Raw genomic sequence first — 12854 nt, 5'->3', positions numbered from 1 at the left:
GAGGGTGCTAGCCAAGGGCAATATGAAGGTCAAGACCCTGATCAGGGACCACCACAATGGTCCTTCTGGACGCCTTGGGCATACCACCAAGTCCAAGGTGCCCCCTCAGGTGCCTCTTAGTCAGCTCATTGGGACCATCGGATGCTCGAGGCCACTGTAAGCTGCCCTCCCCCGGTAGACTCAGATGCGACTGTTATTTCGTCACACCAAGCCCATGCCACCACCTTAGTGGACCTCGAACACCAGGACCCTCCACAACCAGAACTTCCCCAGGATCCACTGGTCCCCGGGGTTTCCTCTTCCTCCTCGCCTGACGAGGCAGTGGCAGGCACGTCCTCTTCTGGGCCACCGCCTATAGATCTTCGGGCTCACCAGGATCTCCTGCGCAGGGTGGCACAAAACATGAACCTGCAGGTGGAGGAGGTGGCGGAAGTGGAAGATCCGGTGGTGGACATTTTATCGGCAGATGCACCCACACATGTCGCGCTGTCTTTCATTAGGACCATCCAAGCTAATGCCGATACGATCTGGCAGTCCCCAGCATCTATTCCTCCCATGGACAGAGGGGTGGAGAGGAAATATATGTTGCCCTCCAAGGGCTATGAATATCTCTATGTTCATCCTCACCCTTGCTCCCTTGTGGCGCAGTCAGTGAACGAGAGGGACCAACATGGCCAGCAAGCGCCCGCTTCTAAGTCCAAGGACGCTAGGCGCCCGGATTTATTCGGGCGCAAGATTTATTCGGCTGGCGGTCTACAGCTCAGGGTAGCTAACCAGCAAGCTCTCCTGAGCCATTATAACTGTAACACCTGGAGCTCGATGGGGAAGTTCAAGGAGCTGGTTCCCCAGGAGTCCAGGGAGGAGTTTGCGGCCTTGCTAGAAGAGGGCAAGAAAGTGGCGAGGACATCCCTGCAGGCGTCTTTAGATGCGGCGGACTTGGCGGCTAGAACTCTAGCCTCGGGCATGGCCATGCACCGCATCTCATGGTTACAAGTGTCCGGCCTTCCACCGGAGCTGCAACAGACCATCCAACACTTGCCCTTTGATAGCCAATGGCTGTTCTCTAACAAAACTGACCCCAGGCTTCAGAGCCTGAAGGACAACCGGGCCATCATGCGCTCACTGGGCGGGCATACCCCGGTGACTCAGCGCAGACCCTTCTGGCCCCAGCCTCAGCGCACCTACCCTAACCCTCGGCCATGGCAAGACTTCACCAGAAGGTGTGGCCGCGGTAATCGAAGGAGACAATCTGGTTCTCAATCAGGCCCCCCCTAAGCCATCAGCGGGGTCCAAACAAAACTTTTGAAGGTGAGCTCGAGGATGGAGCACCAGTCTCCTTGCCGGATCCTTTCCCGTCTTTCTGCAACAGTCTCTCCTATTTCCTCCCTGCGTGGTCCCGCATAACCTCAGATCGTTGGGTCCTACACATGGTGGAAACTGGATACCATCTTCAGTTTGTTTCGCCCCTCCCCTCCCCACCTTCTCTCCCGTTCCCTCTTGAGGGAACCCTCTCACGAGAAACTCCTCTTGCAGGAGGTACAGGCGCTCCTGGCCATCGGAGCGATAGAAGAGGTCCCAAAGGACTTGAAGGGCAGGGGGTTTTACTCCCGTTACTTCCTAATCCCCAAGTCAAACGGGGGGTCTACAGTCCATCCTGGACCTGCGCGGGCTCAACAAATTCATGGTAAAGTTGAAGTTCCGCGTGGTATCCCTGGGAACTATTATCCCTTCCCTGGATCCTGGAGACTGGTATGCTGCCCTCGATATGAAGGACGCGTACTTCCACATAGCGATTTACCCGCTGCACAGACGATTCCTTCGCTCTGTGGTCAGCCTGCAGCATTTCCAATTTACTGTCCTTCCCTTTGGCCTGTCCACAGCGCCAAGAGTCTTCACAAAATGTATGGCTGTCGTAGCGGCCTCGCTCCGCCGACGTCGGATACAAGTCTTTCCATACCTCAACGACTGGCTCATTCGAGGTTCCTCCGAAACTCAGGTGTGGTCTCATGTTCATTTCGTCATGGGCTTGTTCAAGCGACTCAGCCTGCTGCTCAACACCGAAAAGTCCACTCTGGAACCTACACAGAGAATAGACTTCATTGGGGCGATCCTAGACTCGAATCTCGCCACGGCGTGCTTACCACAGGCCCGCTTCCAGGCCATGATGGCCATTATTCAGGGCCTCCGAAGCTTCCCGACCTCGACAGCCCGCACGTGCCTCGCTCTTCTGGGCCACATGGCCTCATGCACTTTTGTGACCAGACATGCCAGACTACACCTCCATCCACTTCAGACCTGGCTCTCGTCAGTATATCGTCTGAGCTGAGACAGCTTGGACACAATTCTCACTGTACCGATGGAGGTCTTAGCCTCTCTGGGTTGGTGGCTGAACCCCACCTTGGTTTGTGGGGGATGCCATTCCATGCTCCACAGCCCTGACCACGGACGCGTCATCTTTGGGCTGGGGCGCTCATCTTGCGGGACTTCGCACGCAAGATCTTTCGTCCGCACAGGAAATAACCCTACACATCAACATAAGGGAACTGAGAGCAGTACACCTCGCATGTCAGGTATTCCGCGAACACCTGTGGGGCCGTTGTGTAACAGTCTTCACAGACAACACAACGGCCATGTTTTACATCAATAAGCAAGATGGAGCGCAGTCCTCCCTCCTTTGTCAGGAAGCCATACATCTCTGGGAATTTTGCATAGCCCATTCAATCGACCTGGTGGCATCGTTTCTCCCAGGAGTCCAGAACACCTTGGCAGATCACCTCAGCAGGTCCTTCCTAACTCACGAGTGGTCGATTTGCCCGGATGTTATCCATTCTGTTTTCAGGAAGTGGGGGTTTCCCCACATAAACCTCTTCGCCTCTTGCGACAATCGGCAGTGCCAGGTGTTCTGCTCCCTCCAGGGACGCAGCCCGGGCTCCATCGGATGCATTCCTGATAACTTGGAAAGACCACCTGCTCTATGCCTTTCCTCCATTCACACTGGTCCACAAGGTCCTTCTCAAGCTACGCAGGGACAAGGTCTGTTTAATCCTGATCGCTCCAGCATGGCCCAGACAGCATTGGTACACCACAATACTCGACCTGTGGGTGACCAAACCAATTCCTCTACCACTGTGGCCAGACCTGATAACTCAGGAACACGGCAGACTATGCCATCCAGACCTACAGTCCCTCCATCTCACAGCATGGATGCTGCATGGTTAACTCAGTCCGAGCTGCGTTGCTCCAGTTCAGTGCAGCAAGTACTCTTGGGTAGCAGGAAGCCCTCCACTAGATCCACATAGCTGGCCAAATGGAAGCGCTTTTCCTGCTGGTGTGCCCAGAATGATGCTGTCCCCTGGAGGTGCCAGTACCTACCATCCTAGAGTACCTCTGGTCCCTGAAGCAGCACGGCCTAGCTGTCTCATCCATCAAGGTACACCTAGCAGCGATTTCAGCCTTCCACCCTGGCGAGAACAGGAGCTCAGTCTTCTCTAATCCTATGGTCAGCAGGTTCCTCAAGGGTTTGGAACATAGGTATCCACAAGTTCGTCATCCGGCCCCTACGTGGGACCTCAGTCTGGTCCTATCCAGGCTAATGGGTGTCCCCTTTGAGCCAATGGCCACCTGCTCGCTTCTGTACCTTTCCTGGAAAACAGCTTTCCTCATCGCTATTACATCGGCAAGGCGCGTGTCAAAACTTCGGGCCCTCACAGCGGACCCTCCGTATACAGTGTTCCATAAGGATAAGGTACAGCTGCGACCACACCCAGCCTTCCTCCCTAAGGTGGTGTCTGCCTTACATATCAACCAAGACATCTTCCTCCCGGTTTTCTTTCCGAAGCCACATGCTTCGCGACGAGAGCAACAGCTGCATTCTCTAGATGTTTGTAGGGCTCTCACCTTTTACATCGAGCAAACAAAGCCTTTTAGAAAGACGCCGCAGCTGTACATAGCAGTGGCAGACCAGATGAAGGGCCTCCCGGTCTCCTCACAGCGAATTTAGTCTTGGGTTATGTCATGCATCCGTGTGTGCTATGACTTGGCTCACATCTCAACTAGCCACCTCATCGCCCATTCCACTTGTGCTCAAGGTTCGTCCGCCACCTTTCTGGCCCATGTACCCATCCAGGAGATCTGTAGGGCAGCAACTTGGTCATCCATGCACACCTTCGCTTCCCACTATGCATTAGTGCAGCAGTCCAAAGATGATGCAGCATTTGGTTCAGTGGTCCTTCACTCCGCGACATCTCACTCCGACCCCACCGCCTAGGTAAGGCTTGGGAGTCACCTAATTGGAATCTATATGAGCAAGCACTCGAAGAAGAAAAGACAGTTACTCACCTTTGTAACTGTTCTTCGAGATGTGTTGCTCATATCCATTCCAAACCCACCCTCCTTCCCCTCTGTTGGAGTAGCCAGCAAGAAGGAACTGAGGGGGTGCTGGGTTGGCAGATATATGCATATCTGGCGCCATAACGACGCCACTCCAGGGGCACCTCAGCCGACCCAAGGAGTGTTGCTAGGGTAAAAATCTTCCGACGAACATGCACACAGCGCGTGCGCACCTAATTGGAATGGATATGAGCAACACATCTCGAAGAACAACAGTTACAAAGGTGAGTAACCGTCTTTTACCTTTTTCTGTAACTGATGTTCTTCGAGATGTGTTGATCATGTCCATTCCACAACCCACCCTCCTTCCCCACTGTCGGAGTTTCTGGCAAGAAGGAACTGAGGGTGGGAGAAGCTGGCAGCGCCCTATATGCCACGGCATTGGTGCGCCACTCCCAGTGGTGCTGGAGTGGTGCTGGAGTTGGTTCCCTACGGATACTGTTGAGGGAAAAACTTCCGGCACTGGTGCATGTGGCGAGCGCACACACCTAAGTTGAATGGACATGAGCGATGCATCTCAAAGAACACCAGTTACGGAAAAGGTAACTGTCTTTTGTAGTATAGACAGGCCCCCTTAACTAGGGTTACCAAATAGCAACTGAAAAAACGGGACAGAGTGGGGGGTAATAGGCACCTATATAAGAAAATTTCCCCAAAAATGGAACTGTCCCTTTAGAAACAGGACATCTGGTCACACTACCCTTAACCAAGCCTGTTTGGCCAAACCTTCTTTCTCCTAGCAATCTGTGCCATGGGCCGTCCCGGAATGCACTGCCCAACCTACCACTGATGTTGCTGATTGTTCATGTCCCCTGGGTGCTGTGTCCCCTCCTGAGGCATTATGGGACAGCTGCCCACATCATCCCAGAATGCACCAGTATACATGGCTAGGCAGGGTGGAGGCATAAACCAGTGGTGATGTCAGCAAAGCTGAGGGGTGGAGGCCATCTGGCTTGCAGTACTTGTCACTGTCCGGGGTGTCTTGCAGCCCTTGCTGGTTCGACTCCTATTCAAAAGCTGTTGCACAGGCAGGGCCTCAGTGGGGCATGTTACATAAAGAAGTCAATACTTTCTATCACAGCCTCCTCCTTGGAATATCCAAGCTCAGCTGCTTCAGAAGACAAACCCCTCCAGCTCCAGCATTGATGGCATGGCCCCTGGAGCAGAGGTTGCTTGGAAATAGGCATTCTGCTTTGTCTGTAGCTTTCCTGCATTAGCTTAGTAACCTTGCCTGAGTTGTGCTGGATTCTAGGCCAGTGTATTGAAATTACACCCTCTGAGTTGTCCCTCATTCAGTCAATTTAGCAATACAGATTGCTGATCAGGCAGCCCCCAGATATCCTGTGAGAAGCGTGCACTGTAGTGGAACTGAATGCTTTGCAGACACCTCAACCGCACCTTCTCTGCCAGTGAAATTAACCACTTTTCCACTCCAGCTTTCCTGCTGCCATCTTAATGGAGAACCGCACAGGGTTACGCCAATTCTGTGGCGGTCCCAAAGATCATAATGTGTACCACTTACATCTGAATAAAGGGGGTTTGAATATGAGGTGCAACTATTTTGCTCTACTGTATTGTAGCAGTGTAGCCAACTCTCACATTTTTTGCGAGCCTTATATTTTATTATTAAAGTTCCAGCTCCTGGAGTCCAGTGATTATAAAAACTGAGATTCTCCCCATTCTTAAAATGTTTCTAGCCCCTATTTTTGCAGAGACGAGCTGGAACCATGATAAGCACACCTGACAAACAAATAAAACAGCCCAAACATTTACTTTGGCATTTTTTCTTTTAATCTCATGAGTTTGGAACATATAAGCATGGCCATACTGTGCAGTCTCTTGTCTATAAATGGAAGGGAATGACCATATTTGGATTTAATGCCATTATGCTGCTGTTGCTACACAGCCACGGAGCTTGGTGAGATATGACTTTAAGCTATGCTGTTTTCATGGAGAAGGTGAAAGAGCCTTTGAGAGAGGAGTGGTGGTGATACAATAAGATACACATGACAGCGGAAAAGTCAAGGGTTGTGGTATTGTCCCCCCAATTCTTCTGAGGCCTGGTCACTCAGGCCACATCTGGCTGCTTTTTTGTATCCACATCCCCCTCCTAGTATAGCGGTAGGAGGGATGGGCTAGTAGGTGGGGCACTGGCCCTAGAACTTGAGACCTGGGTTCAATTCCTGACCAATCCATTGAGTCCCTACCTGCCTGTAGATAAATCCCTTAACCTAAATAGGGCCTCAGTTCACCTCTGTAAAATGGGGACAATACTTCTCTAGCTCCCATGGGCACTTTGAGGCTAAAATCCACTACTGCGTGAGGGTCTCAGACACCACAGTGAAGAGGGCTATAACAGCATCATTTCTCCTGGTGAGTTTGCTGGAGACTGGGGCTTTCTCAAAATGAACATAGCTCTTGCTTTGCAAACCCCACAGTAGAACAACAGCAAGATTGCTCACATAACCAGGGGCTGACAAGCTACTGCATTTTTTACTGCTGTACAGTATTTATTGTTCTCACTGCAGCTTTCTAGGTTTTTTGAGGGAGGGGAATAGCCAAAAAAGATTTGCTGTGCATGAAATCTATAGGCGCTGCATAAATGCTAGGTTTTATTTATCTAGCTCCCATGCAGCTGAATCTGAGCAGCCTACAGTGGTTTCTCCCTACGGGAGACAGGAAGCCATAAGGATTATTTCCAGCTGTTTTTCCTAACTCCTTCCCACAATGCATGGTTGTCAATGACACTGCACCCCTCCCCCCCACCGCACACACACTGCTGCTCTGCACAGCACTGAGCACTGGCTATTTTTGGGGTGCCCAGGAACACATGGGTGCAGCTAGCTGAGTATTAGCTGGGCTCCTGTATGGGGCATGCCACCCTGCTGGAAGGAGCATAGGCTGCTGCTGTGGTTTCTCTGCACCATGTACATGCGCAGAAAGGGTGGGGCTGGCTTCAGTGACCCCCCCGGAATCACTGCTGTTTAGTTTGGAGCAGCTGTGCCCAGAGGGGAGGCACTGCCCCACTCCGCAGCTACTGACTGATAGGCCTCACAAGCTGGAGTGGGCACAACACTGGGGGAAGGAAGGGGCAAACATCCCCTCCCTCACCCTGTTAATGCCCTCCAAAATGCACCCGTAGGGCCCATGCAGTTCTCCCCCTAACACTTCTCTTCTGTGGCTCTTGAGGGACGGTCCCCGCTCACTGACCAGCACATCGACGACACCAGAAGGTTCCCGGCGTGCAATGCTCCGCCTCGCCGCACTGCACGCTGGATCCTGTAGTCTCGTCTCTGCCTCCGTGGCATAGGGGCGGCTGCTTGCTCCCTTGTGCGCAGCTGCTCGGGCAATGGGCGCGGCCCGTAGTAGGCGGCTGGGGCAGCTCCCAGGGTGAAGAGCCCCGTTCCCTGGTTTCAGGGCCCGCTGCAGCCAGCCACCGCCTTGGGGCCAGGCCCTGGGGCAGAGGGGAGCAAAGGGCCACGTTGCTGGGCCACAGCCCCCGGGCATCGAACACTGGGTAGGGCAGAGCGCGCCGGGGTAGCTGAGAGCAGGGGCGAGTTACTAACACAGCTGCGGCCTTGGCCGCTTTGCTGTTCCGCGAGACGTGCCTGGCCCCGGCGGGTTTACTGACAGCCCGACCCTACATCGAGCTCACACCGGGCTGCAGTTTCCTGCCCTCTCCCCTCACTGACTTGCTGCTCTCGCAGTGCCCCAGCCCAGCAGGGTCGCGGGTGGCCCTCACCCTGCGAGCTCCGGCCTTGCCCGGGCTTAATGTGCAATGGAAGAGGGACCAGGCTCAAGCAATATTTTTACATCCCTAACCGATGCGGGGCTCGGCCTTGGCACAAATCAAGCACTGGCTGGGTAGCCGCCACCTCTAGGCTTCCGGGGCGCCTCGGGAGCTCTTGGTGGCCTGGTGTGTGTGTGGGGGGGGGGGGAGAGCAGAAGGGGACGCCGGGAGCTCGGTGGGGGGGCGCTCCCTCTTTGGGCTCGGCTGCGAAGGGGTCTCCCCGGGGAGTCTCCAGCAGCAGCTCGGGGATGGGGCTGAGGTCCCGCCCGGCCGCACTACAGTCCCCAGCATGCCGTGCGGCTGAGGGGGGCTGCGCACGCGCGGCCGCTGGAAGCTTCCAGGCGGCCGGCGCGGTGCATTGTGGGCAGGAGACGGTGAGCTTCCTGGGCGCCATTTTACGGAGCGGCAGAGACGCGTCGGTGGAGCTTGCGGGTCGGTGAGTGAGGATGGTCTGGCTCTGAGAGCCCCTCTCTTCCCTCGTCACTGCCTAGGCAGGGGCTCCCTTGGCCATCGCTGGCCTTGACCCGGGTATTTCCTGAAGCTCCCCTGCTCCGACCCCAGTCCCGCGCGCTAGTCCGTAGCGCCCCACCGCAGCCCTGCGCGCTCCCGGGTTCCGTAGGTCCCCCCGTCTCGCGCGCCGCTCCTGAGTGCGTTCCTCAACCACGCGCGCTCCCGTGCGCGCGGCCTGACGCTAGTCTTCTTTGTCCCCCAGGCTGATCGTCTGTGTGCCGGGCTGGGAGGCCAGCGGCCCGTGGGACCATGGGCTCCGATAAACGGTAGGTAGCGCCCCGCATAGGAGAGCGATCACCTGGCCGTGCCCGATGAGGGGCCGCGGAGGGCAGGCACTGGCATCTCTCCGACCCGGGCACACGGATGGCTGAGTGAGATCCAAATCCGCTAGTTTATGGGGCAGCCCATGGCCACTCTTCCGCTCTGTTCAGGCTTAAGCAGGACTTATTTTCACGCCAATGCGTAGAGAAATGCACTTGTTATAGGGCAGTGTTTCTCAGCCCCCAGGGGGTCACGAGAGGGGGCATGTCACAAGCCAGGGAGAATTTTATTACAATCTGAAGCAAAGAAAATTACTCCCTCAAAAGGAGAGAAGCCTGTTAACAGAAATACCTGTTAAATTGATACTAGTTTGGCATTGGCTTCTTCTATATGGGCTATTAGGAAGGAAATCTTTAGCGGTGTTTTAAAAAAGCCGGCTAGCTACTGGTGCTGGAGAAGGTGACACCATAGTAACCTTTATTTATATGTGGTGGGGTCCTAGAGGAGCATATTATGGGGCAGGATTAGTGGTGAAAACAGCTCAATAACTGGATCCAGTAGTCTTAAGGAACCATCAGGGTATCTTAAGTTTTCAAATCAATAAACCCTTTTGAGAATACTTTTAGTAGTAGCAGCAGCAGCATGCTTTGATTAATTAGTAATTGGAAAAAGAAAACACCTTCCACTTAGTACAGTAGTTTAGCCACTATTGCTTAAAATGGCAGGTGATGTGGACCCTCCACATTCCCTGTACATGTGGGTTGGAGGAAAACAGCTCTGGAGAAGCAATCTCACTCACTGGCAGTGAATTTGCTCTTCTCTGTGAAGGGAGTAATAAAAATAGTATTAACTCTTGTATTTGAAAAGTAGTCTCCAGTTGATGTGACTGGCTTATATCCAATTATCGCTTTTTAACCTGATAAATATGTTTTCTACTACAAACCTTAACTTGAATGTATTTTTGGATTTTGGATCTCTCATCTGAGCGATGCTTTGTACCTGTTCTCTTGAGGCATGGTGACCTATACATAATTGTTTATCTAAGAGAGTTTATTAGAAAAATAGCAAAACAGAGGTTATCATAGTTGTATGGAAGAGACCTGTTAGGTTTCCTAATAACCTATCTCTTGTCAATGCATTTCTCATCTGTATCTTTTGTTACACACGTTCTTCAATTTACACACTAGTGCACTTCCACATGATGTGTACACTAGTGTACTCTCCAGACTTATGTGACTATTGTGTTATTGAATGACATGATGCTACAAAATGGAGGGAGTGGGTGGTAGTCGATTCCTTTTTTTGCAGCGTTGTAGCTCATTTTGAACTGAAAATGCTAGAATTTCTGAGCTGACACAGATGAAAGTAAACTGAACCATGGCATTTCCCTGAATTACTTCTTTTCCCTGAGAGAGAATTCTCAAACTGAACAAACCTCCCTTTTACAGTGTGAGTAGGACTGAACGAAGTGGAAGGTATGGCTCTATCATAGATAGAGAGGATCGGGAGGATCGGGACTCTAGAAGCAGGCGAAGGGATTCTGATTACAAGAGATCGAGTGAGGAGCGCAGGAGCGAGAGATATGATGACGGCCGGGACTATGACGGCCGGGACTATGACGGTCGGGACTATGACAGCCCTGAGGTAAGTGGAAAACGTTTGCATTCACTCAGGCTGTGAGAGAATTTTGTAATAGCATTCTAATAACATCGTAATCAGCATAGTATAGATCAGGGGTTCTCAAACTGGGGGTCGGGACCCCTCAGGTTCGCAAGGTTATTACATGGGGAGTCACGAGCTGTCAGCTTCCATCCCAAGCCCTGCTTTGCATCCAGCATTTATAATGGTATTAAATAATATAAAAAGTGTTTTTAATGTATAAGGGGGGTCACACTCAGAGGCTTGCTATGTGAAAGGGATCACCAGTACGAAAGTTTGAGAACTACTGGTATCGATCTTGACATTTGTCTATAGTCATCAATGAAATGTCTTGCCATTGCAACTACTAATCAGATATACAATTAAGTTGATTAAGTGTCCTACTCAGTTGGATATTTTCTGTTTGGCTAAGAGTCCAAGGTAGCTGACAATAGAAAATACAACACAATTCCACCTTCCTGTAAACAAGCAAAAATTGAGTATGATTAGTAACACTTCTAGCAAACTATTAGTGATGAAATGTACTGGCCTGAAAAGTTATTGTTGAGCATTCAATTTCTTCAAAATTTGTAACCCTAAATATATTAACACATTCTTATTCTTGATTTCCTGGCAGAACTGATAGGTTCACTTTTATGGAGAAGGTATTATGAGGAGATAGAAACCAAATCTGATTTTAAACAACCACTTCAGAGCATCCCTAAGGTTTCCAGTACAGTTTTTATTAGTAGTGTAAGGGCTTGGCTACACTTACAAATTTGCAGCGCTGCAGCAGGGTGTGAAAACACACCCTCTGCAGCGCTGCAAATTGCGGCGCTACAAAGCGCCAGTGTAGTCAAAGCCCCAGCGCTGGGAGCCGCGCTCCCAGCGCTGTCCGTTATTCCCCACAGGGAAGTGGAGTACGGACAGCGCTGGGAGAGTTTTCTCCCAGCGCTGGCGCTTTGATTACACTTAGCGCTTCAAAGCGCTGCCGCGGCAGCGCTTTGAAATGCAAGTGTAGCCAAAGCCTAAGACCCACTCTTCTCAGGTTAATTAAGATACATCTCTTACTATTTCTTTGGAATTACTGTCTAGTTGCAAATTAAAGCTCCAGATCTGCTGGAGCTTGTTCCAGTCTTGTTAGGATTTCTTTTTTCCATATTGGGTGATAAGCTGTCTCCATTAGCAGTGTGTGTGTTTGCTAATCTGGGTATTCACTCACCAGAGGGATAGGGAGAGGGAGCGTGAGAGACGGAATAGCGATAAATCGGAAGATGGGTACCATTCTGATGGTGACTATGGAGAGCACGACTACAGGAATGACATTAATGATGAGAAAGAAAGCAAGACCATCATGTTGCGTGGCCTTCCTATCACTGTTACAGAAAACGATGTAAGTATCCAAAGAAAATGGTTTTGCTTTCCCTACCAAGAGTTCCAAATTGGTTTGGTTTACTTGGGTTAAGATTTTGTCATGGTTATTTTTAGTAAGTCACAGGCAATAAACAAAAATTCACGGAAGCTGTGATCTGTCTGTGACTTCTGCTGTTGTGGCTCCCCTGTTTCTCCTGCCACTTTGGTGGCTGGGAGCTGTGGGGTTCCCCCTCCACCCACAGTAGCTGGGAGTTGCAGAGTAACATATTTCCCAAAGAGAAAAAGGGACACCCCCAGCCGCTCGCCTGAGGTGTCCCCTCTTCCCCTGCGCAAGGCTGTCGCCCTTCGCTGGAGCCTTGAGGGCCCCCTCGGGAGTCTGTCACTGGAATCTTGCAGGGGGTCCCCCCACTGGCTGCCAGCTCCAGTCCAGCAGCCCCTGGGGCTGAAGCAGAGAATGTCAGAGGTCAAGTGACTTCCATGACACAAACTTAGCCTTACTTATGCCATATTCAAGATACAATTTATCACTGCCTCTTTCCTGAAGGTTGCAAAGATAATCCTATCTCAAAGGGCTGGTTAATATTTCCATTATTAACCTTGGATTTTTGAAGGGGATTAAACTGTAGCTGTTTTATATTAAATAAGTGGGTCAGCTAAGACACATGTGCCTCTTTAAAATAGAACAATCTAAAAATAAGCCTTTCGCATGTGGTTAGCAGCCATCCCTGGCTAAGGCACAGAAAAGATGCTAATAAATAACTACTTACAGTGCTAATTCTGCTTATTTTTCTTTATTTACTTTTCCATAAATGTAGGGAAGAGGTAACTGACACAGATTTTTCCAGGGACAAATATGGATTTATTTGATGGAGGCTGAAGATCATGTAGTTGG

General features: G+C 51.3%; 1 protein-coding gene across 3 annotated transcripts in view; it reads left to right on the top strand.

Annotated features, from left to right (window-relative positions):
* The first annotated feature begins 7849 nt into the window (after positions 1-7849).
* The window catches only part of RBM5 (RNA binding motif protein 5), a 23484-nt gene continuing 18479 nt past the window's right edge, over positions 7850-12854 (top strand). The window contains exons 1-4 of one of the 3 annotated variants that reach the window (XM_045022761.1): positions 7850-7906; positions 8892-8955; positions 10399-10594; positions 11814-11981. In XM_045022761.1, coding sequence (XP_044878696.1) covers positions 8939-8955; positions 10399-10594; positions 11814-11981 — 381 coding nt within the window. In that variant the 5' untranslated portion in view covers positions 7850-7906; positions 8892-8938. Of the gene's footprint in view, positions 7907-8522; positions 8616-8891; positions 8956-10398; positions 10595-11813; positions 11982-12854 lie in introns of those variants that run through there. The other 2 variants (XM_045022762.1, XM_045022760.1) reach the window with 2 other exon arrangements.

Source organism: Mauremys mutica, chromosome 7, assembly GCF_020497125.1.
Source record: "Mauremys mutica isolate MM-2020 ecotype Southern chromosome 7, ASM2049712v1, whole genome shotgun sequence".
Lineage (NCBI taxonomy): Eukaryota > Metazoa > Chordata > Testudines > Geoemydidae > Mauremys > Mauremys mutica.
Note: the sequence above shows the minus strand (reverse complement) of the source record. Positions and strands in the feature narration are given on the sequence as shown.